The sequence below is a fragment of the Thamnophis elegans genome, chromosome 7 (assembly GCF_009769535.1).
Source record: "Thamnophis elegans isolate rThaEle1 chromosome 7, rThaEle1.pri, whole genome shotgun sequence".
NCBI classification, from domain to species: domain Eukaryota; kingdom Metazoa; phylum Chordata; class Lepidosauria; order Squamata; family Colubridae; genus Thamnophis; species Thamnophis elegans.
In genome coordinates this window covers 18,282,228-18,300,951 of record NC_045547.1, presented here as the reverse complement: position 1 = coordinate 18,300,951, position 18,724 = coordinate 18,282,228, and the positions used below count along the sequence as shown (strand labels likewise).

The following is an 18,724-nucleotide window of genomic DNA, read 5'->3' as shown; positions in this document are numbered from 1 at the left end:
ATTCCCCCACCATAGAGTCACTCCTAGGGTGGCATCCTTTTTCCTCTGCCAACCGGAAGTCCTGTTCCCGCATCGGACTTAACCCAAACCCTAACCCACCCTTAAGTCTCCTAACGCAGCGTCCTTTTTTCCTCTGCCGCCCGGAAGTCCAGTTCCTCCATCATAGAGTTTCCTCCTAGCGCAGCGTCCTTTTTCCTCTGCCTGTCCTAACTGAAAGCTCTATCAATTGTGGAGCTGACTGGCGACAGGGAGCCACAGCAGACGGATGAAAGAGCCACATGCGACCCCTGGAATAGATAAAAAATATAGGTTGGACAGCAAGCATATTCAGTTACATTTGATTTCCTCTTTGCTTTTCTTGTTAGACTTTATGTGAAGACGTCATCTTTTCTCTAATGTGTTATAAAGATGAGGATGAAGAGCTCTGGCAGGAGGACCCGTATGAATACATCTGCATTAAATTTGGTAATTTTTATTTGTCAGTTGTCCCTGGTATCTGCTCCTGGAAAATGCCTGGTGACGATACACATTGCTGTGCATTTAGGTCAGCCAACACTTGGGGGGGGGGGTTATTTTGTTTGCACAAAACTGGAGGGGATATTGTACTGTACTGCAGAGTGCCTGCATATCTGATTGCTTATGCAGTCCATCCCCCTCCTAAGCTCCTGTTTTCCATAACCCTTGTGAACTATGATTGTAGAGAAAAGTGTATTAAAAACGGGAAAGGAAGTTGACAGAAGCAAAATAAGGATATAGTAAAAAGATAAGACATTTGTTGTGAGTAGTTCATTCCCAATAACGATTACTATATTATAATGATAAACATGCTTGTTCCAGGTGAAGATTATGCCATGGACAGGTGATGAAGAATGAAATAGTAAAGTATTTGGTTGATGTGTAGAACAATGGCTTTGGCAGTGCAGTGCTGGTCAGGATTTAGACTACTTTTATGAAGTTCAAAGAAGGGCTTTGAAGGTGGCTCAGTAGCTAAGATGCTGAAGTGGCTCAGTGGCTAAGACACTGAGCTTGTCGATCAGAAAGGTCGGCAGTTCAGCGGTTTGAATCCCTAGCGCCGCATAACGGAATGAGCTCCCGTTACTTGTTTCAGCTTCTGCCAACCTAGCAGTTCGAAAGCATGTAAAAATGCAAGTAGAAAAATAAAAAACACCTTTGGTGGGAAGGTAACCGAGTTCCATGCACCTTTGGCATTTAATCATCCCGGCCACAGGCCCACAGAGACGTATTCGGGCAGCGCTGGCTCTTCAGCTTTGAAACGGAGATGAGTACCACCCCCTAGAGTCAAGAACGACTAGCACATATGTGCAAGGGGAACCTTTACCGTTACCTTTAGGAAGTTCAAGGAGAAGAGAATCAAATTTTATTGTGGTTAATTGATTCCAACATATCTTATTTAACATCAGATTTAACATCAGATTTCTTGAACAAAAGTTCAAGAAATGTTTTCTTTTAATAACAACTTGTTTGCACATGGCTATTTTCTCACTTCATTCCAATATTGAATATAAAAATGTAGGTGTTTGTCACTATACTAAGAATTAGTTAATTTATTGAGTGTGGGGGTAGAAGAAAGTTATTTTTCAATGATGGAAAGACCGACTTCAGATTTATCATTTTATACGATTGATATATAATTGTTTCTATTTATGAATTGGCTGTTTATTGAGGCTGGGGAAAAACTGATCAATGTTTACTCCATGCATTTAATGAAAGGTCTAAAAATGTAATGGAGATTCGTGGCCTTTTAAAACTCTCTTGATTTTGTGCTTTTTGCTCTTTATATGTCTTTTGTTGCTTTTTCTTCTTATCCTCTTTACTTTTTTTTTTTATATACTAAAGCAAAAAAAGAGCTTCCAGAAAAACCAATTACTAGCTTGTCCATGTTTTGTCACATTTATAATGATTTGTTAAATTGTCAGCGGTTGTGTAATAACATCCTTTTTCAAATTTTTCTAGATGCGCTTGACGATTATGCACCCCCTACAAAAGCAGCCCAGATTCTTCTGTACACTGCGGCAAAAAAACGAAAGGAGGTACGTGTCATAATTTTGTCAAAATAGGATGGCTTTTTAAATGGTCAAATACCATGTTTCCCCGAAAATACAACATATCCTGAAACTAAAGCCTTGCCATATTTTTTGGGTGGGCAAAAAAATACATTCTCCCCCCCCCCCCCCGAAAATAAGCCTCCTGCACAACCCCCCCCCTCCGGCTAGGCAGAGCACCGCTCACCGACCTAGCGGTATCATGAAAGTGCCAAGCCGCGGGCGCTAGGGGAGGGGGTGGAAGAAAGGCACTCAAGTTGCTTGGCACCTTCGGGATACCGCTAGGTTGGGGAGTGGTGTTCTGGCTGGCTGGAGAGGGGAGCTGCCGGGCGGCATGCCTCCCTGCCTCAGCATGCCCTGGCCAGCTGTCCTTGCAGCCAAGCTCTGAGCAAAACTTCTTCTCCGGCTTCCAAACTCCGGAATTCGGCTTCCGATTCTTCCAGCCGCCGCTTAGGAGTGTTTTCTATGGTTATGGGCAGGCTGCCAGACAAAGTCTTCCGGCAGCCTGTCCATAACCATAGAGCATGCAAGCTGGGGACGGAGCAGGTCCTTGCGCAACTCCCCTCTCCAGCTGGGCAGAGCTCCATGTACTGACCTAAGGGGCATCCCAAATGTGCCAAGCCACGGGAGCTGGGGGGTGAGCAGAGTGCCACATGGCTTGGCATCTTCGGGAGCCCACTTGCAAGGGAGCAGCCACCCGGCAACCCCAAAACAATAAGCCTTCCCCCTCTAATAGCCCAAGGTCATATTTCATGGGTCAAAAAATATAAGACCCTGTCGTATTTTCAGGGAAACACGGTAGTATTTGTCTGCTCTTTAACAGCAGTTGTGGCATTTATATTCATATCCTTCCAGTTGTTTAAAAAAATATTAAATATATATTTATCTTTAGGACCTCCTAGCTTGAGTATATAGCTTGTACCATTTCTACAATTGGAATGCTATCTTTGTTTGTAACTACTGTATTTTTCAGAGTATAAGAGGCACCGGAATATAAGACACACCTTAGTTTTTGGGGAGGAAAATGGAGGGGGGGAAATCTGCCTACCAGGTATTCATCTGGCTAGCATCAGCTTCAGCACATTAGTTTGCTTGCTGGTTTTGAGGTTGGAGATGATGGGAGTTGTGCTTCTAAAGCACAGCTGATTGCCAGAGGGAGCAGCAATTAGAAAAGCAGGCAAAGCACAGAAGATCGGAAGATCGTTTAGCTCGTGTTTGGGCTTCAAAAGCACAGCTGTTCCTCGGAGGGAGCTCCAGTGACTAAAGCAGGCAAAGTGGGGAAGGGTTAAGAGAAGGCTGCAGCTGTTCTGGGTAGCCATTTTGGGCACCGCATGTCGAGCATTTGGAGACTGAAAGTGCAACGGGCGGAGCCCAAAAACACAAGGCATTGTTGGTGGCAATCTCTGCAGCCAGGAAGAGGACACACGGAGGCGAAGAGTAGGGGACGGTGGGTGGGCGGGGCTACATTTGGAGTATAAGAGGCACCCTAATTTTCAGCCTCTTTTAGGAGGGAAAATGTGTGTCTTATACTCTGAAAAATGCGCTAGATTATTTTAAGGTAAGGAATAGGATTGGCTTAAGATCTTCTAGGATTTTTATTTTTGTGTTGATACCAGAGTGCAGGCTCACATTTCAATTGCCATCAGATCCAGATCCTTGGCATCCAAGGACAGCTTTATTAGTTGCTTCTTCTTTTAATTTATTAAGATTGTATAACTGGGAAAATACGTGGAGTATTTTGTATACCCATAGAAGACAGTGGTGTTTCTTCTCCACTCCAATATTGAGATATTAATAGATTTCCCTTGGACTCTGCTAAATGTTCTTGACTGTTTTGTTTAAATGTAAAAAACACCTCTAAGACAATTGTGTTTATTTGACCCCAAGGCAATTCTAGAATTTATACTTTTTTATTCTTAAAAAAGTACATAGTTTCAGAGTTTCAGGCTATAAATTAAACTATATATTGTACAATGTGTTTTACTGAAACAATCATCTACAGTAGTTTAATGTTGGTGACTTAACGTTGGCGACTTTCCTAATAAATTTGCTTGAGGTTTCATTTCTTTACTTTTTAGGTGTTACCAAAAATGATGGCATTTTGTTATCAGATTCTCACTGAGCCCAACATTGACCCAAGAAAGAAAGAAGGGGCATTACATGTAATTGGATCACTGGCAGATATCTTGCTGAAGGTAAAGCAATGATGTCGTGTGAAATGCATAATGGTCTTATCTCTAGAAATTTGACACCCGTGATTTGTGATACTTCAAAAAAAAAAAGCCTTATGAAAGAGCCCAGCTGCATGAAAGTGTCCTTGATTAAAAGTGATTATGTAGCTGTCAGGCTGGGCAGAAACGGAGCCTGCTGATTAACATCCAGGACTTAACCAAAAAAAGAGAGGCTTCAGTGATGCTTTGTAGCCTCTGTAAAAATTGCAGGTTGAATTTGTCCACTAGTTGAACAATGAATTCTGCTCCCTGTTACAAGATTGAGTTCATTTTTGTATTTCCCAGCCTCCTGCCAGAGGAATCAGTGCTGATAGTGAATGTCTATGTCTGTACCTTGAGATTTTAAAGGGCTTCTTATGTATTTAGTTCATAATCTGCATGGCATGTGCTGAAGCCATGCAGCATTGGGAATCTCCTCAAGCTAATTCTCATAATTAGGAACTCAGCTTTGGGTTATGATTGCATACCCTTGTAGAATTCTTAATAATGAGTTATGGCAAAGCCACATTCTTTACAAGTACTCATTCCATGTAGGTTTCTGTCCAACTATTTAAGAGCCACGGTGGCGCAGTGGTTAGAATGCAGTACTGCAGGGTAATTCTGCTGGCAGCCTGCAATTTGGCAGTTCGAATCTCACCAGACTCAAGATTGACTCAGCCTTCCATCCTTCCGAGTTGGGTAAAATGGGGACCCAGATTGTTGGGGGCAATGTGCTGATTCTGTAAACCACTTAGAGAGGGCTGTAAAAGCACTGTGAAGCGCTATATAAATCTTAAGTACTATTGCTAATGAATCGACTAGATTACTCCTGTTCAGGCTCACGTGGCTAAACTGAGTGCAGTAACAAACATTGTCACTGCATTTTGTTAGACAACCCAAGTAGTGTGATATTTTAAGTTTGAGTAGTTTCAATTTTACGTTTTGGCAGCTCTTTTGCTGATATCAGGATGTTTTCTAAAAATTAATTTGAAGCTGGTGTAACCACTTAATAATTACATGAGAATATTTATTGTAAAAATTGAGACCAAATCACTTCTTTTTCTGTTAATTATTACCCCTATTAGAAAAGTGTGTTCAAGGATCAGATGGAGTTGATGCTGCAGAATCATGTCTTTCCGTTATTCATGTCAAATCTTGGATATTTAAGAGCAAGAGTAAGTGAATAGAACATATACCTTTTCCCAGGAGGGTTTGGGTTACCTGGTGCCTGGGGATAAATAGGTGTTTGCAAAGAGAGCTAATAATGTGTTTAGAAGAATACACATTCATCTTACTCATTCTCACACTGAAGCTGTAAAGCTTGCTTGGAAGGCCATCACAATCATCATCTCTGTTTAACAACCCCATAATCCTTTGCAGGGTGGAGTCTGGACAACTGAATGGAGCTAGCAGAGTGTTTACTGGCCAGATGCCCTTCCTGACGCCAGTGCGGAGATTTGTTCAATAGATACATTCTCATTGTGCCCAGAGAGGGAAATATCTGCCTCTACCTAGGATCGAACTCACAGCCTCTTGATTGTGAGGCGAGAGTTCTACCTCTAGGCCACAGCACCACTCCTATTGGAAGGCCGGCATGTTAGAACAAAAATTACTACTCCCTTTAACATAATTATTGAAAAGCAGAACTCGGCATAAGCTTTTGTAAGTTTGGGACAAAGATTATTCTATATTTATACAGTTTAATAGGCTGATTTCCAGAATACAATACAATAGCAGAGTTGGAAGGGACTTTGGAGGTCTTCTAGTTCAACCCCTTGCCTAGGCAGGAAACCCTATACCGTTTCAGACAAATGGCTATCCAACATCTTAAAGACTTCCAGTGTTGGGGCATTCACAACTTCTGGAGGCAAGCTGTTCCACTGATTGATTGTTCTAACTGTCAGGAAATTTCTCCTCAGTTCTAAGTTGCTTCTCTCCTTGATTAGTTTCCACCCATTGCTTCTTGTTCTACCCTCAGGTGATTTGGAGAATAGCTTGACTCCCTCTTCTTTGTGGCAACCCCTGAGATATTGGAACACTGCTATCATGTCTCCCCTAGTCCTTCTTTTCATTAAACTAGACATACCCAGTTCCTGCAACTGTTCTTCATACGTTTTAGTCTCCAGTCCCCTAATCATCTTTGTTGCTCTTTTCTGCACTCTTTCTAGAGTCTCCACATCTTTTCTACATCATGGCGACCAAACCTGAATGTAGTATTCCAAGTGTGGCCTTACTAAGTTATTATAAAGTGGTATCAGCACTTCACGTGATCTTGATTCTATCCCTGTTTATGTAGCCTAGAACTGTGTTGGCTTTTTTGGCAGCTGCTGCACACTGCTGGCTCATATTTAAATGGTTGTCCACTAGGACTCCAAGATCCCACTCACAGTTAACTACCGTTGAGCAAGGTACCACCTATACTGTACCTGTGCATTTCATTTTTTGTGCCTAAATGTAGAACCTTACTCTTTTCACCATTGAATTTCATTTTATTAGATAGTGCCCAATGTTCAAGTTTGTCAAAATCCTTCTGTATATTAAGCCTATCTTCTGGAGTGTTAGCTATTCCTGCCAGCTTGATGTCATCTGCAAATTCGATGAGTTCCCCATTTATTCTCTCATCCAAATCATTGATGAAGATGTTGAAAAGTACTGGGCCTAAAACAGAGCCTTGGGGTACTCCACTGCATACTTCCCTCCATGTAGATGCAGTTCCATTGAGGACTACACGTTGAGTGCGGTTGGTCAGCCAGTTACGAATCCATCTGGTGGTGATGCTGTCTAACCCACGTTCTTCTACTTTATCTAGTAGTAGGTTATGATCTACCTTATCAAATGCCTTAATGAAGTCCAAGTAAACTATATCAACGGCATTCCTCTGGCCCACTAATTTTGTCACTTTGTCAAAGAATGCAATAAGATTAGTCTAGCATGATCTGTTTTTGACAAACCCATGTTGGCTTTTGGCTATTGCTTTGTTTACTTCTAGGTGTTCGCTAATTCGTTGCTTGATTATCTTTTCCAGAATCTTTCCTGGTATTGCGGTCAGGCTGATAGTTCTATAGTTTCCGGGATATTTTTTTTTTCCTTTTTTGAAGATGGGAACCACATCAGCTCTTTTCCAGTCCTCTGGCAGTTCCCCGGTGCTCCAGGATCTCTGAAAGATATAGTTCAGTGGTTCTGAGATCTCATCTGCCAGTTTCTTCAGAATTCTGGGGTGTAATCTGTCTGGTCCTGGTGATTTGAACTTGTCTAGGGTAGAGAGGTGCTCACTTACCATTTTCTTCCCTATTTCAATTTGTGTTCCTAATCTGATTTTTGTGGTGCTGTTTTTGATAGGTTGGACTGTTTTATCCCTTTGTGTAAAGACAGATGCAAAAAATGAGTTAAATAATTTTGCTTTCTCCCTGTTGCTTGTCACTTTTTTACCACTTTCTCCCAGCAATGGACCAATTGTTTCCTTAACCTTTTTCTTGTTTTTAACATGTTGGAAGAAGCTTTTTTGTTATTTTTTACTTTTGTGGCAAGCCTTTCTTCATTGTGAGCTTTAGCTTTCCTTACTTCATCTTTATAGGCTCGGGCTATTTGCTGATATTCTGCCTTAGTTATGTCCCCCTCTTTCCATTTTTTATACTTATCTTTTTTGTCTTTCAATTTGTCAGAGAGTTCTTTATGCAGCCATCCTGGTTTCTGTTTGGAGCTGTTATTTTTCTTCTTCATTGGTATTGTGCTAGACTGGGCTTTTGTAGCACAATACCAATGGAAAAGAAAAATAACAGCTCCCAAAAGAAACCAGCCACACAAGATGGTATCTTGGTTGCTATTTCATGTGTCATCTTATTTTATGCAGTTGTAGTTATTTTATTTGTTGTTATCGAGAAAAACACGCTAGGTAATTCCAGTCCTTCATTTCTATCACAGTCTCCCATATTTCCTCTAAATTACATATAGAAGGTGAAGGATAGTATTCTGTATAGAAAAGCCTTGAGCAGAAGTTCAAAGATTTCTTTGAATCTCGGACTCTGATTTCAGTGCTGCACTATTATGAATTCTTTTGGGGTGGGTGGACAATTGTGTTGTGGAGAGGACTGCCTTGAAAATGATAAAATATAATGAACTCATAACTGTTAACACACAAATGTAAGAGTATCTGATTTTATTTTTTTACAGAAAATTTTTATTTTTTTATTCTCTTACGTATCATTTTAAGTACACATTCACATAATTATTTTTCTTCTTTACATTTATCATTTTTATACATTTGTGATTCCATTTTATAGGTTATAATATACAGATGCAGTTTGGTTTGCTTTGTTTACCATCCCTTCCTCCTGTTGTAACACCACCTTATTTTCCCTTTCTTTTCTCCCTCCCTCCCTTCTCTCCTTTCCTCCTTCCTCCTCTCCTTTCCCTTCCTTCTTCCCTTACCTTTCTCAAGAGTATCTAATCTTTAATAGCATCTGATTTGCTTTTTTTTTCTTGTGCCACAGTCCTGTTGGACCATTCGTTCATTCAGCACCTTAAAATTTCACAATGAGCTCAATCTAAAGAATGCTGTTGAACTGATAAAAAAGAGCTTGATTGAAGACAAAGAAATGCCTGTCAAAATGGAAGCTGCCATTGCACTTCAGTCCTTGATAAGCCATCAGGAGCAAGGTTTGATTTTCACTTTCCTTGGTTGCCCACCGTCGTTCCTCTTCATGGACTTTATTTGTGTCCCATCTTTTTTGTTTCCTTTCCCTACCATCATCATCATCATAAGAGCCAAGGTGGCGCAGTGGTTAAATGCAGCACTGCAGGCTACTGCTAGATCAGCAGTTCAGCGGTTCAAATCTCACCGGCTCAGGGTTGACTCAGCCTTCCATCCTTCCGAGGTGGGTAAAATGAGGACCCAGATTGTTGGGGGCAATATGCTGACTCTCTGTAAACCGCTTAGAGAGGGCTGAAAGGCCTATGAAGCGGTATATAAGTCTACTGCTATATATGCAATGAATCTTATTTTCAATATTCTCTTGCTTATCTCTGTTCATTTGCCCTTCCTTCCTTCCTTCCTCCCTCCCTCCCTTCCTTCCTTCCTTCCTTCCTTCCTTCCTTCCTATCAGGGTAATGATTTAGGAGCTGACCAGCTGCTACAATGATGTAATGCTAGGACTGAGTCAGCAAGGTTTTTGGGCTGATATCACTTTAAGAACCTGTAATAAGAAGAGGCCCTGTTGGGGTATATTTCTGTGTTTGCTTCTGTGTTGTAATTGCTGATTGCTGTTTGTTTGAGGTCTTGATACAGCATGGGTTGCACAGGTAAACCCACCAGTGGCTGGCCAGGTTAGGTGGTCTTAATAGAATAGACCTTATAAATTCATTTTAGTTTGGCTTTTAGTCCAGTGCCCTAGAGTCCCAAAGGTGACTTTTAGCTGCAGTGAACCTTCTCCCCCACATCCTCATAAGTTTTACAAATAGGGCTGAACTGTGTGGCAAGACCCTGTAAAGTAGAGCCACAGGAAGCCAGACGTGGGTGAGAGATAGAACAGAGAAGTTGCAGAAAACTGTTGGTATGAATATCTGCTTTTGTATTTTTCCAAGATGTACTTCCCTGTTCTGAACAGGGGTTTTTACATTTTGTATGAATACGCCTCTTTAAACGCCCTCTGATTGACGAAGTTTGATTAAAGGTATAAAATCACTGCCCTGGGCGTAGCTCAGGTCAGTTCAGATTTTGGTGTGTGAACCCGCTGAACTCGATGCATCCAATAAACCTGTTTCTCTTCCTTCGTGGTCTCAAGTCCTGATCTTTCGTAAGTAGATTACAAACCACAATCTGCTGCAACAGTCTGACTAAAGTATGTATATGTATATATTCTTTGTAGATAAAACCATTATTTAAATACAAACCTTTGTTTACTGTATTTGCTCCTGGATTATTTCATATAGTGACATTGTGTGCACTCTGACCCTTCCTTCCTTCCTTCCTTCCTTCCTTCCTTCCTTCCTTCCTTCCTTCCTTCCTTCCTTCCTTCCTTCCTTCTTCTATCCATCCATCCATCACCTTATCAAACACCTTTCTTAGTTTAGAGATTATCCTATTTCCTGTTTTTTTCCAATATACTTAAAAATTAATATTAAACTATTTGGGCTTCTATTTTAACTCTACCTTTTGTCTCAGTTTTTGTCTAACTGGCTATATATATTTAGATGTGGTCGAAGACAGGGATTGCTACATACAAAGATCTTAGTTTCAAAATGTTTTAAAAATAATAATTTCATTTATATCAGAGTAAGTCTTCCTGGTGACTTTATGAATTTAGGGGTTTTGGTCAACAGTATGGATTTGCATCTCTTATGGGATGATTTTTTTAAAGATTCCAAATGTAGCATTCCCTGTTAATGCATTTTGTGTGAAAAAGAAGCAAATGGACAGGTAGAAATACAGAACATTGTTACCAAAGACAAAAGAAAGATACCAAGTGCAATTAAGAGCTCACTCAGGCAAGCAGATATTTGTCTCGTAATCCGTTTTAGTCCTCGACTTACGGCAATTCACTTAGTGACCGTTGAAAGTTGCAACAGCAGTGAAAAAAGTGACTTACGACCGTTGCAGCATTCCCATGGTCACATGATCACAATTCAGCCGCTTGGCAATTGATTCCTATTTACGACAGTCACTGGATCCTGGAATCACGTGATTCCCATTTCGCGACCTTCTGACAAGCGAAAATCAACAGAGAAGCCAGATTCACTTAACAACCATGTTACTAACTTAACGGCTGCAGTGACTCACTTAATAACTGTGCCAAGAAAGGCTGTAAAATGGGACAAAACTCACTTAACAAATGTCTCTGTTAACAGCAGGAACGTTGGGCTCAATTGTTGTCGCGAGTCCAGAACTTCCTGTGTCTATTCTTTTAAAAAAATTCCCCTGTGTTATGTTTGAATGTATGTTTGGTTTCTTTTTAGCAAAGGAATACATTAAGCCCTACATCAGGCCTGTTATGCAGGAGCTGCTGCTTGTAGTTCGAGAGACACAGAACGATGAACTTACCAATGTAATTCAGAAGCTGATCTGTGAATACAGCCAAGAAGTAGCCACCATTGCTGTGGAAATGACACAACATCTGGTAAGTAAGGGCAGGGATTCCCTTTTGGATGAAGGCTACTGATAAAACTTGCTTTAAGTCCCTTTGTAAAAACGTCATTTTTACAAAGGGAGGTTTACCAGCCATCCTGAAAGATTCCCATTATCACTTTAGATTACGGAAGGTTAATCTAGACTTATTTTCAGTGTTGGGCGAAAAATAATGTCATTCAATTGTAGTGGGGGATAAAACCAAACCTATTAAACTGGCTGTTGTGACCCGCCAGCGGCCTGCGGAGCTGGCAGCATATTCAGACAGTGAGGCAGTTGGGGAGGCCTGGAGTCTGGGGAAGGCTCTGATGAGGACTCTGTGTCGGAAGCAGAAAGGAGGCCAGAGCCATATGCCAGTTAACAGCCAGTTATCATCATATGCCAGTTATCAGAGTCAGACATCAGTGAGGCAGATGAACAGCAAGAGCCTGTTGCCACTGTGCGCATGCGCAGAGTTGTCAGACGAAGGGAACAGCTAAAGAACAGAGGTCAACTTGGGAGCAAGGTCACAGGTGGATGATGAATGGCCCCTCTCAGAGGAAATAAAAGAGGAGCGAAAGGGGAGTGGAGTTTGCAGGAGACAATTAGTTCGTTTAATTGGTTGGTGACTCCTTTTTTTGTCAGGACAAGGACTTTGCTTCATGTTCTTGGGAAGCAGTGATGGGTTCCTATTGGGGGGGAGGGCGAGAGGAAGCAAACCTCTAATACTTTTTTAAAAAAAAAACCCTCAAAATGCAAATTTGAAGTTGACGCAAGGATTTTGTGATTTATGATGTCAGTTTTTTCTGCATTTAATTTCTTTAGGCTGAGATTTTTGTTAAAGTTCTTCAGAGTGAAGAGTATGAAGAAATGGAAGATAAAACTGTGATGGCCATGGGGATCCTGCATACAATTGACACAATCCTAACTGTGATGCAGGATCACAAGGAGGTGAATCTTCTCAACTCTTTGAAAACTCAATTCAAGCGTTTGTGCAAAGAGATGTGATACAGAAATCCTTTCTGTAAACGAAGGAAACCTTGTGTGCCAGGAGATGGCACCATAGACTTAACAAATGTATGAGACACTTGCATGCAATTTTTACCTAGTAATAATGTAAAACATTTTAAATATGGAGGGCTTTTTGCTTGACTCTTTACTTTAGAAAAACTCTTTGCTTTAGAATAGTTGCTTATTTAAGAAAAAAATGTCTTTTTTCTTTACTTAAGTGGCTTCTTTCTTTTCTTCAGATAACTCAACAACTGGAGAGCATTTGCCTGCAAATCATTGGTCTTGTCTTACAGAAGCATGTAATAGGTACATTGAAAAGCCAATCGGACAATATTTGCTTTCTTATTTAATGTGGCAGAGAGTTAAGTTATTCTCTACCCAGCTGTAACAATACAGCTCATTGTCCATTTCAGTGGTGGGTTCTGGATCCCGTCGCAACCGGTACGCTGCGATGGGGCCGGACATCCACCTCGGGCATGCGTGCTGTGCGCACATGTGCACGCCACCGCCCTGCGACACCTCAGCTGCTCAGAGCCAAGAGCCAAGGTGGCGCAGTGGTTAAATGCAGCACTGCAGGCTACTGCTAGATCAGCAGGTCAGCGGTTCAAATCTCACCGGCTCAGGGTTGACTCAGCCTTCCATCCTTCCGAGGTGGGTAAAATGAGGACCCATATTGTTGGGGGCAATATGCTGACTCTCTGTAAACCGCTTAGAGAGGCCTGAAAGGCCTATGAAGCGGTATATAAGTCTACTGCTATTGCTCAGAGAGGTCGCACAGGTGCCGTACTCTGTGTGCACGGGGGCAATTGGCCCGTTTCCTCAAATAGAGGTAAGGAACGGTGGGCAGATGGGCCCACCGGAAGACTGTTCCGGTATGGTGGCTGCTGCTCCCAGCAGCCACAGGTATGCCCGTACCAGGCCGTACCGCCCAGAACCCATCACTGGTCCATTTTCCCTCCATCTAGACTTAAGCCAAAGTTACTGTGAAGTTATTTATTCATCCTTAAATGCAACATAGTCTATAGCCAATTCATTTCTGGCTGGAGAAAGAGTAGGGACAATAGAATCAAAGATAAGATTTGAAACTTGACAAATGGGACTTCAGTTCAAATTACATTGGACTACAATCTTCTTCAGAACAGAACAGAACAACAGAGTTGGAAGGCACCTTGGAGGTCTTCTAGTCCAACCCCCTGCTTGAGCAGGAGACCCTATATCATTTCAAACAAATAGCTGTCCAGACTCTTCTTAAAAACATCCAATGATGTGGAGCACCCACAACTTCTGAAGGCAAATCATTCCACTGATTAATTGTTCTAAGTTAGGACATTTCTCCTTAATTCTAGGTTGCTTCTCTCCTTGATTTGTTTCCATCCATTGTTTCTTGTCTTGCCTTCTGGTGCTTTGGAAAATAGGTTGACCCCTTTTTTGTGGCAGCCAATCAAATATTGGAACACTGGTCATTGATTTTAGATAAGACGTTATCTTATCTGTGGAAGAATATCATTAGATGTAATTCCTGTAGGGAAAAAGTTGAGAATAATTGTTGAAGTAGCAGCTTTAGAAGGAAGCGAAATCACCCTTTGTCAATGGCCTATTTCTAAAGTTGACTTATATTTAAAATCAGGATGGCATTTGTGTATTTCTACAATAGTGAGGAAGTATTGCTTGGTTTTTCCCATCTTTTCCCTGTTATATCACTGAAGGTAGAATCCCATAATAAGTGTCCATGAGTAGCAGAGGTGTCCATTCAGGGTCACTTCTCCCATCATGTTTGCAGGTTCTCCTGATCTGTCCCAGCGGAGATTCAGTCCTCCAGAGTGGATTTTAGGATTTAAGTGCTGCAGTTGGATGGAAAACTAGTTTAAGGTTAAATAAACGTACCTCAGAACTAGCAGTCTCTCAGAAGTTTTCCTTATTGCATTCTATGTCGTTCCTGTCTTCTTTCTGAAAATCTTGAGATATATGCTTTAATTAGAAGTAAACATACATATAATATTAGGCATATTCATAAATGGAAATTAAACCTGTAGGCATTATTTATTCCATGTTCAAGGAAATTTAGAGGCATATTGTGTAGACATAGGAAATTTTGTTTAGTCCCACTAAAGTATCCTTATTGGTATCTAGCAAATGCAATATGATTAATTCCAGGCTTAAAACTGTACAATGCCAATAAATGCGGTGCTAGCCTCCAAGTTGGAAGGCTAGCACCACATCTTAGACCTGGGAAATGTGTTGTCAAAGTACGTTATGGCGATCTTCTCTAATTCACTTAAAATAGCTTTGAATAGGCTGGGTGGCATTTGTGGGCATGTTTTCTATATCTCTTATGTCTGCTTGCTTGCTTCCCCCTTTCCCTTTCAGAGTTCTACGAAGAAATTCTCTCTCTGGCGTACAGCTTGACATGCCATCTTATTTCACCCCAAATGTGGCACCTCCTGGGTGTCTTATACGAGGTGTTTCAACAGGATTGCTTCGAGTACTTTGCAGGTAAATGAGCTTTGCCGCTTCCTTGAAAAGCGCATCGATCAATAGCAGGAATAAATCGAATGTAGAAGAACGCTGGCTAGCCGTGGTTTGGGAAGTTGTGATGAAACGTTTCAATTGTCACTTTGTCTTAGTGGAAAGAACATTGATTTGTCCCCCCCAGTGCTATAAATTCAGGATTAGGTTTGCTTAAATATCCAATGTAGAGTTGTATGCCTTTAAAATGCCGAAGTCGAAGAAATTGGTGTATTGGGGTCAGATTTTTGCTGGTTGTGAGGAAGATCTGGAATGTATTCAGGTTTTGGCCACTGAGTTATTCAGAACGTATTCAATGAATCATCTGACTTTTAAGAGTTCTCCCATTTTGCTTTTTTGTCATTTACAAGACTAGACACCTTAGATAACAAACAGCAAGGAAGAAAGCCAAGATCCTTAAAGATAAAGGTTCCCCTCACACATATATGTTAGTTGTTCCTGACTCTAGGGGGCAGGAATGACTCCGTTTCAAAACCGAAGAGCCAGTGCTGTCCGAAGATGTCTCCATGATCATGTGGCCGACATGACTAAATGCCGAAGGCGCACGGAACGCTGTTACCTTCCCACCAAAGGTGATTCCTATTTTCCTACTTGCATTTTTTACGTGCTTTCGGACTGCTAGCTGGGACAAGTAACTGGAGCTCACTCCATTATGTGGCGCTAGGGATTTGAACCGCCAAAGTGCCAACCTTTCTGATCAACAAGCTCAGCGCCTTAGCCACTGAGATACCGTGTCCATGCTAAATTTTCTACCGGTTGTCCTCAATGACTGGTTGCTTAACGACCAGTGGCTTTGTGATTGTTCGTAGTTACAATGGACCCCCAAATGGTACCTACAACCTAATTCTGGAGTTTTACAGCCACACACGTTTGTGCATACACATATCACAGTCATACGATTGCATTTTGGGTGCCTGGCGGTCACATGATTGTATTTTTTTTGCCGGTTTCCAGCATTTACTTCTGGCTTCCTGCAAAAAGGGGTCGTTGGATAAAATGAATTAGTCTAATGATCCACTGTACTCATTCAACAACTACAGTGTTTGTTAACCACCATCACAATTTATGACCGTACTTCTAATTTAAGGACTACTTGTACCCAGTCCCATTTTATCGCTTGCACCAGAAAATTGGGTTTTAAGAAGGCTTGGCTGTGTCCTTGTTCCTGCTGAAGATTTCTGTGTTTAAAAGGGAGGAAAAGTGGGGCCAAGCATGTCCTAGTAACAGTGGCTTTATGTGCCTGCTGCCCTAGCATGCAAATAGAATTCCCTGTGTGCAGAGATTCATTTCAGATACCCTTGCTAAATTTCCCATGAGAGAGGGGGAGGATTAGAATGAAGAAGGGAGAATATTTCTTCATTCTAATCCTCCTCCTCCCCCCCCCCATTATCCATGTTCACTGTTGACCCCAATGTTGTTCCTTTCTTAAAAGAAGCTTTCTAGCAACAGCTCCACACTGATATAAAAATGAAAGCTTAGCCCAGAATAAATAATACAATCTGTATTAGCTACGTTCATTTTTCCTTTATTTGCTTTATATTATTTGTTACGTTGTAATGAAGAGAGAAGAGGGTTGCGGTGGCTCAGTGGCTAAGATGCTGAACCTGTCGATCAGAAAGGTTGGAAGTTCGGCGATTCAAATCCCTAGCGCGGCGTAATAGAGTGAGCTCCCATTACTTGTCCCAGCTTCTGCCAACCTAGCAGTTCGAAAGCACATACAAAATGCAAGTAGAAAAATAGGAATCACCTTTGGTGGGAAGGGTGTTTAGTCATGCCGGCCACATGACCACGGAGACGTCTTTCGACAGCGCTGGCTCTTCAGCTTTGAAATGGAGATGAGCACCGCCCCCTAGAGTTGGGAATAACTAGCACATATGTGCAAGAAGCACTTTTATCTTTGATGAGAGTGGGAAGTTTGTATTGGGATTTTGAGCCTCATCTGCCGTACAAAGGTTAACTGGAGCCTTTGTGAGCATAATGTGGGATTAAGTCCTGCACGCTTTCTTAAATTCTTAGGAGGGCCTGAATTAATCCAGTAAATGTTTTTACAATACATTAACATGTCATGAGCCGAGGTGGCGCAGTGGTTAAATGCAGCACTGCAGGCTACTTCAGCTGACTGCAGTTCTGCAGTTCGGCTGTTCAAATCTCACCGGCTTAGGGTTGACTCAGCCTTCCATCCTTCTGAGGTGGGTGAAATGAGGACCCGGATTGTTGTTGGGGGCAATATGCTGACTCTGTAAACCGCTTAGAGAGGGCTGAAAGCCCTATGAAGCGGTATATAAGTCTAACTGCTATTGCTATTGCTATGACTTGGGGTATGTGCTAACTATAGAATTTTAAAGAATTTACAAATGAATGAATTTAGTGAGTGATTATAAAACAACACACAGATAATTCTGTAGGGTAAATTAATTTATTTCATTCTCAGGATGAATTTCATTCTCTCCTTCTAGATATGATGCCCCTACTGCACAACTACGTCACTGTTGATACTGATATTTTATTGTCAAATTCCAAAAATTTGGAGGTAATTTATACCATGTGTAAAAAGGTAAGTTTTCAAAGTTCCTCATACTTTGATCAACCTGCTGTCCATGGCGAATGTGAGAACGTGAATGAAAAGTATGACTGAATACTCTTTAAGCCCATGAGATAGACATGCTTAGCTTTGCTTTCATAATAATTTAATGATCAAGGTTACATTATTCAGACCTCCAGTCTGTAGCACGTGCAGTTTATTGCTTAAGGTGTTTGGTTTAGGGTAGGAAGTCTTACATTTTAAGACTTACTCATGACAGAACACAATATAATATTACATTATATAGTATGTAAAGGCCAGAACAGATAGAAACAAATAAAAGACTGTCTTCAGGTAAACTTCCATTTTTTATAACCAAGAACTCAGGCCTGCCCTTGTTTTCTGCTGACAATATGCATGCACTGTTCATGTCACGATTTAGAAGTGGGCCTTTTTTTAAAAACAGGATTTTTCTGAAAACTGTAGGGGAATCGTTTCCACTTGAAGGAACCCATTCCAGCTCTTTATTTTCTTACATTTTGCCATTTAGTGCATTCATATCATACTGTCAGCGTTCCAAATAGCATCCAAAAGTAAATCAGAGTCCAAGGCAAAGGATTCCTCAAAGTTCCAATTTATTAAGAGAGCCATGTTGGCACATCTGAGAAAACCTGAATCTGAAAGCTCCCCGGTTTTCCTCACCCAGTTGAAAGTTCAAAATGTTGCCCCCACACTCACACGTCCATCACATGGTCCAATCTCCCACTGTCATGCTGGTATTTGTATTTTTTGTATTTGTTTATTACTTATAGGCCACCCTTTTCCCTGAGGGGACTCAGGGCGGCTCACAATTTATGGGGAGGGGAATACAAGACGAGACATGAGACAGTACATAAGTAAAAGTAGAACACAACATTCATTCATCATTCGGGTGGGGACGGATTAGAATCTTTATCCCCAGGCCTGACGGGATAGCCAGGTCTTGAGGGCTGTGCGGAAGGTCTGGACGGTGGTGAGGGTGCGAATCTCCACGGGGAGATCGTTCCAAAGGGTCGGAGCTACTACTGAAAAGGCTCTCCTCCGCGTAGTTGCCAGTCGACACTGACTGGCGGATGGAACTCGGAGGAGGCCTAATCTGTGCGATCTGATAGGTCATAGGGAGGTAATTGGCAGGAGGCGGTCTCTCAAGTACTCAGATCCACTACCATGGAGGGCTTTATGGGTGGTAAGTAGCACCTTGAAGCGCACTCGGAGGTCAACAGGTAGCCAGCGCAGCTCGCGGAGGATAGGTGTT

At 41.6% G+C, this 18,724-nt stretch overlaps 1 protein-coding gene across 1 annotated transcript in view; it reads left to right on the top strand.

The window, feature by feature from the left end:
• The window catches only part of IPO8 (importin 8), a 55,634-nt gene that overhangs the window by 18,842 nt on the left and 18,068 nt on the right, over positions 1–18,724 (top strand). The window contains exons 10-19 of the mRNA XM_032221678.1: positions 366–465; positions 1,975–2,051; positions 4,142–4,258; positions 5,359–5,448; positions 8,764–8,929; positions 11,225–11,385; positions 12,198–12,323; positions 12,623–12,689; positions 14,751–14,876; positions 17,366–17,463. Of these exons, the coding sequence (XP_032077569.1) occupies positions 366–465; positions 1,975–2,051; positions 4,142–4,258; positions 5,359–5,448; positions 8,764–8,929; positions 11,225–11,385; positions 12,198–12,323; positions 12,623–12,689; positions 14,751–14,876; positions 17,366–17,463 (1,128 nt within the window). The remainder of the gene's footprint in view (positions 1–365; positions 466–1,974; positions 2,052–4,141; positions 4,259–5,358; positions 5,449–8,763; positions 8,930–11,224; positions 11,386–12,197; positions 12,324–12,622; positions 12,690–14,750; positions 14,877–17,365; positions 17,464–18,724) is intronic.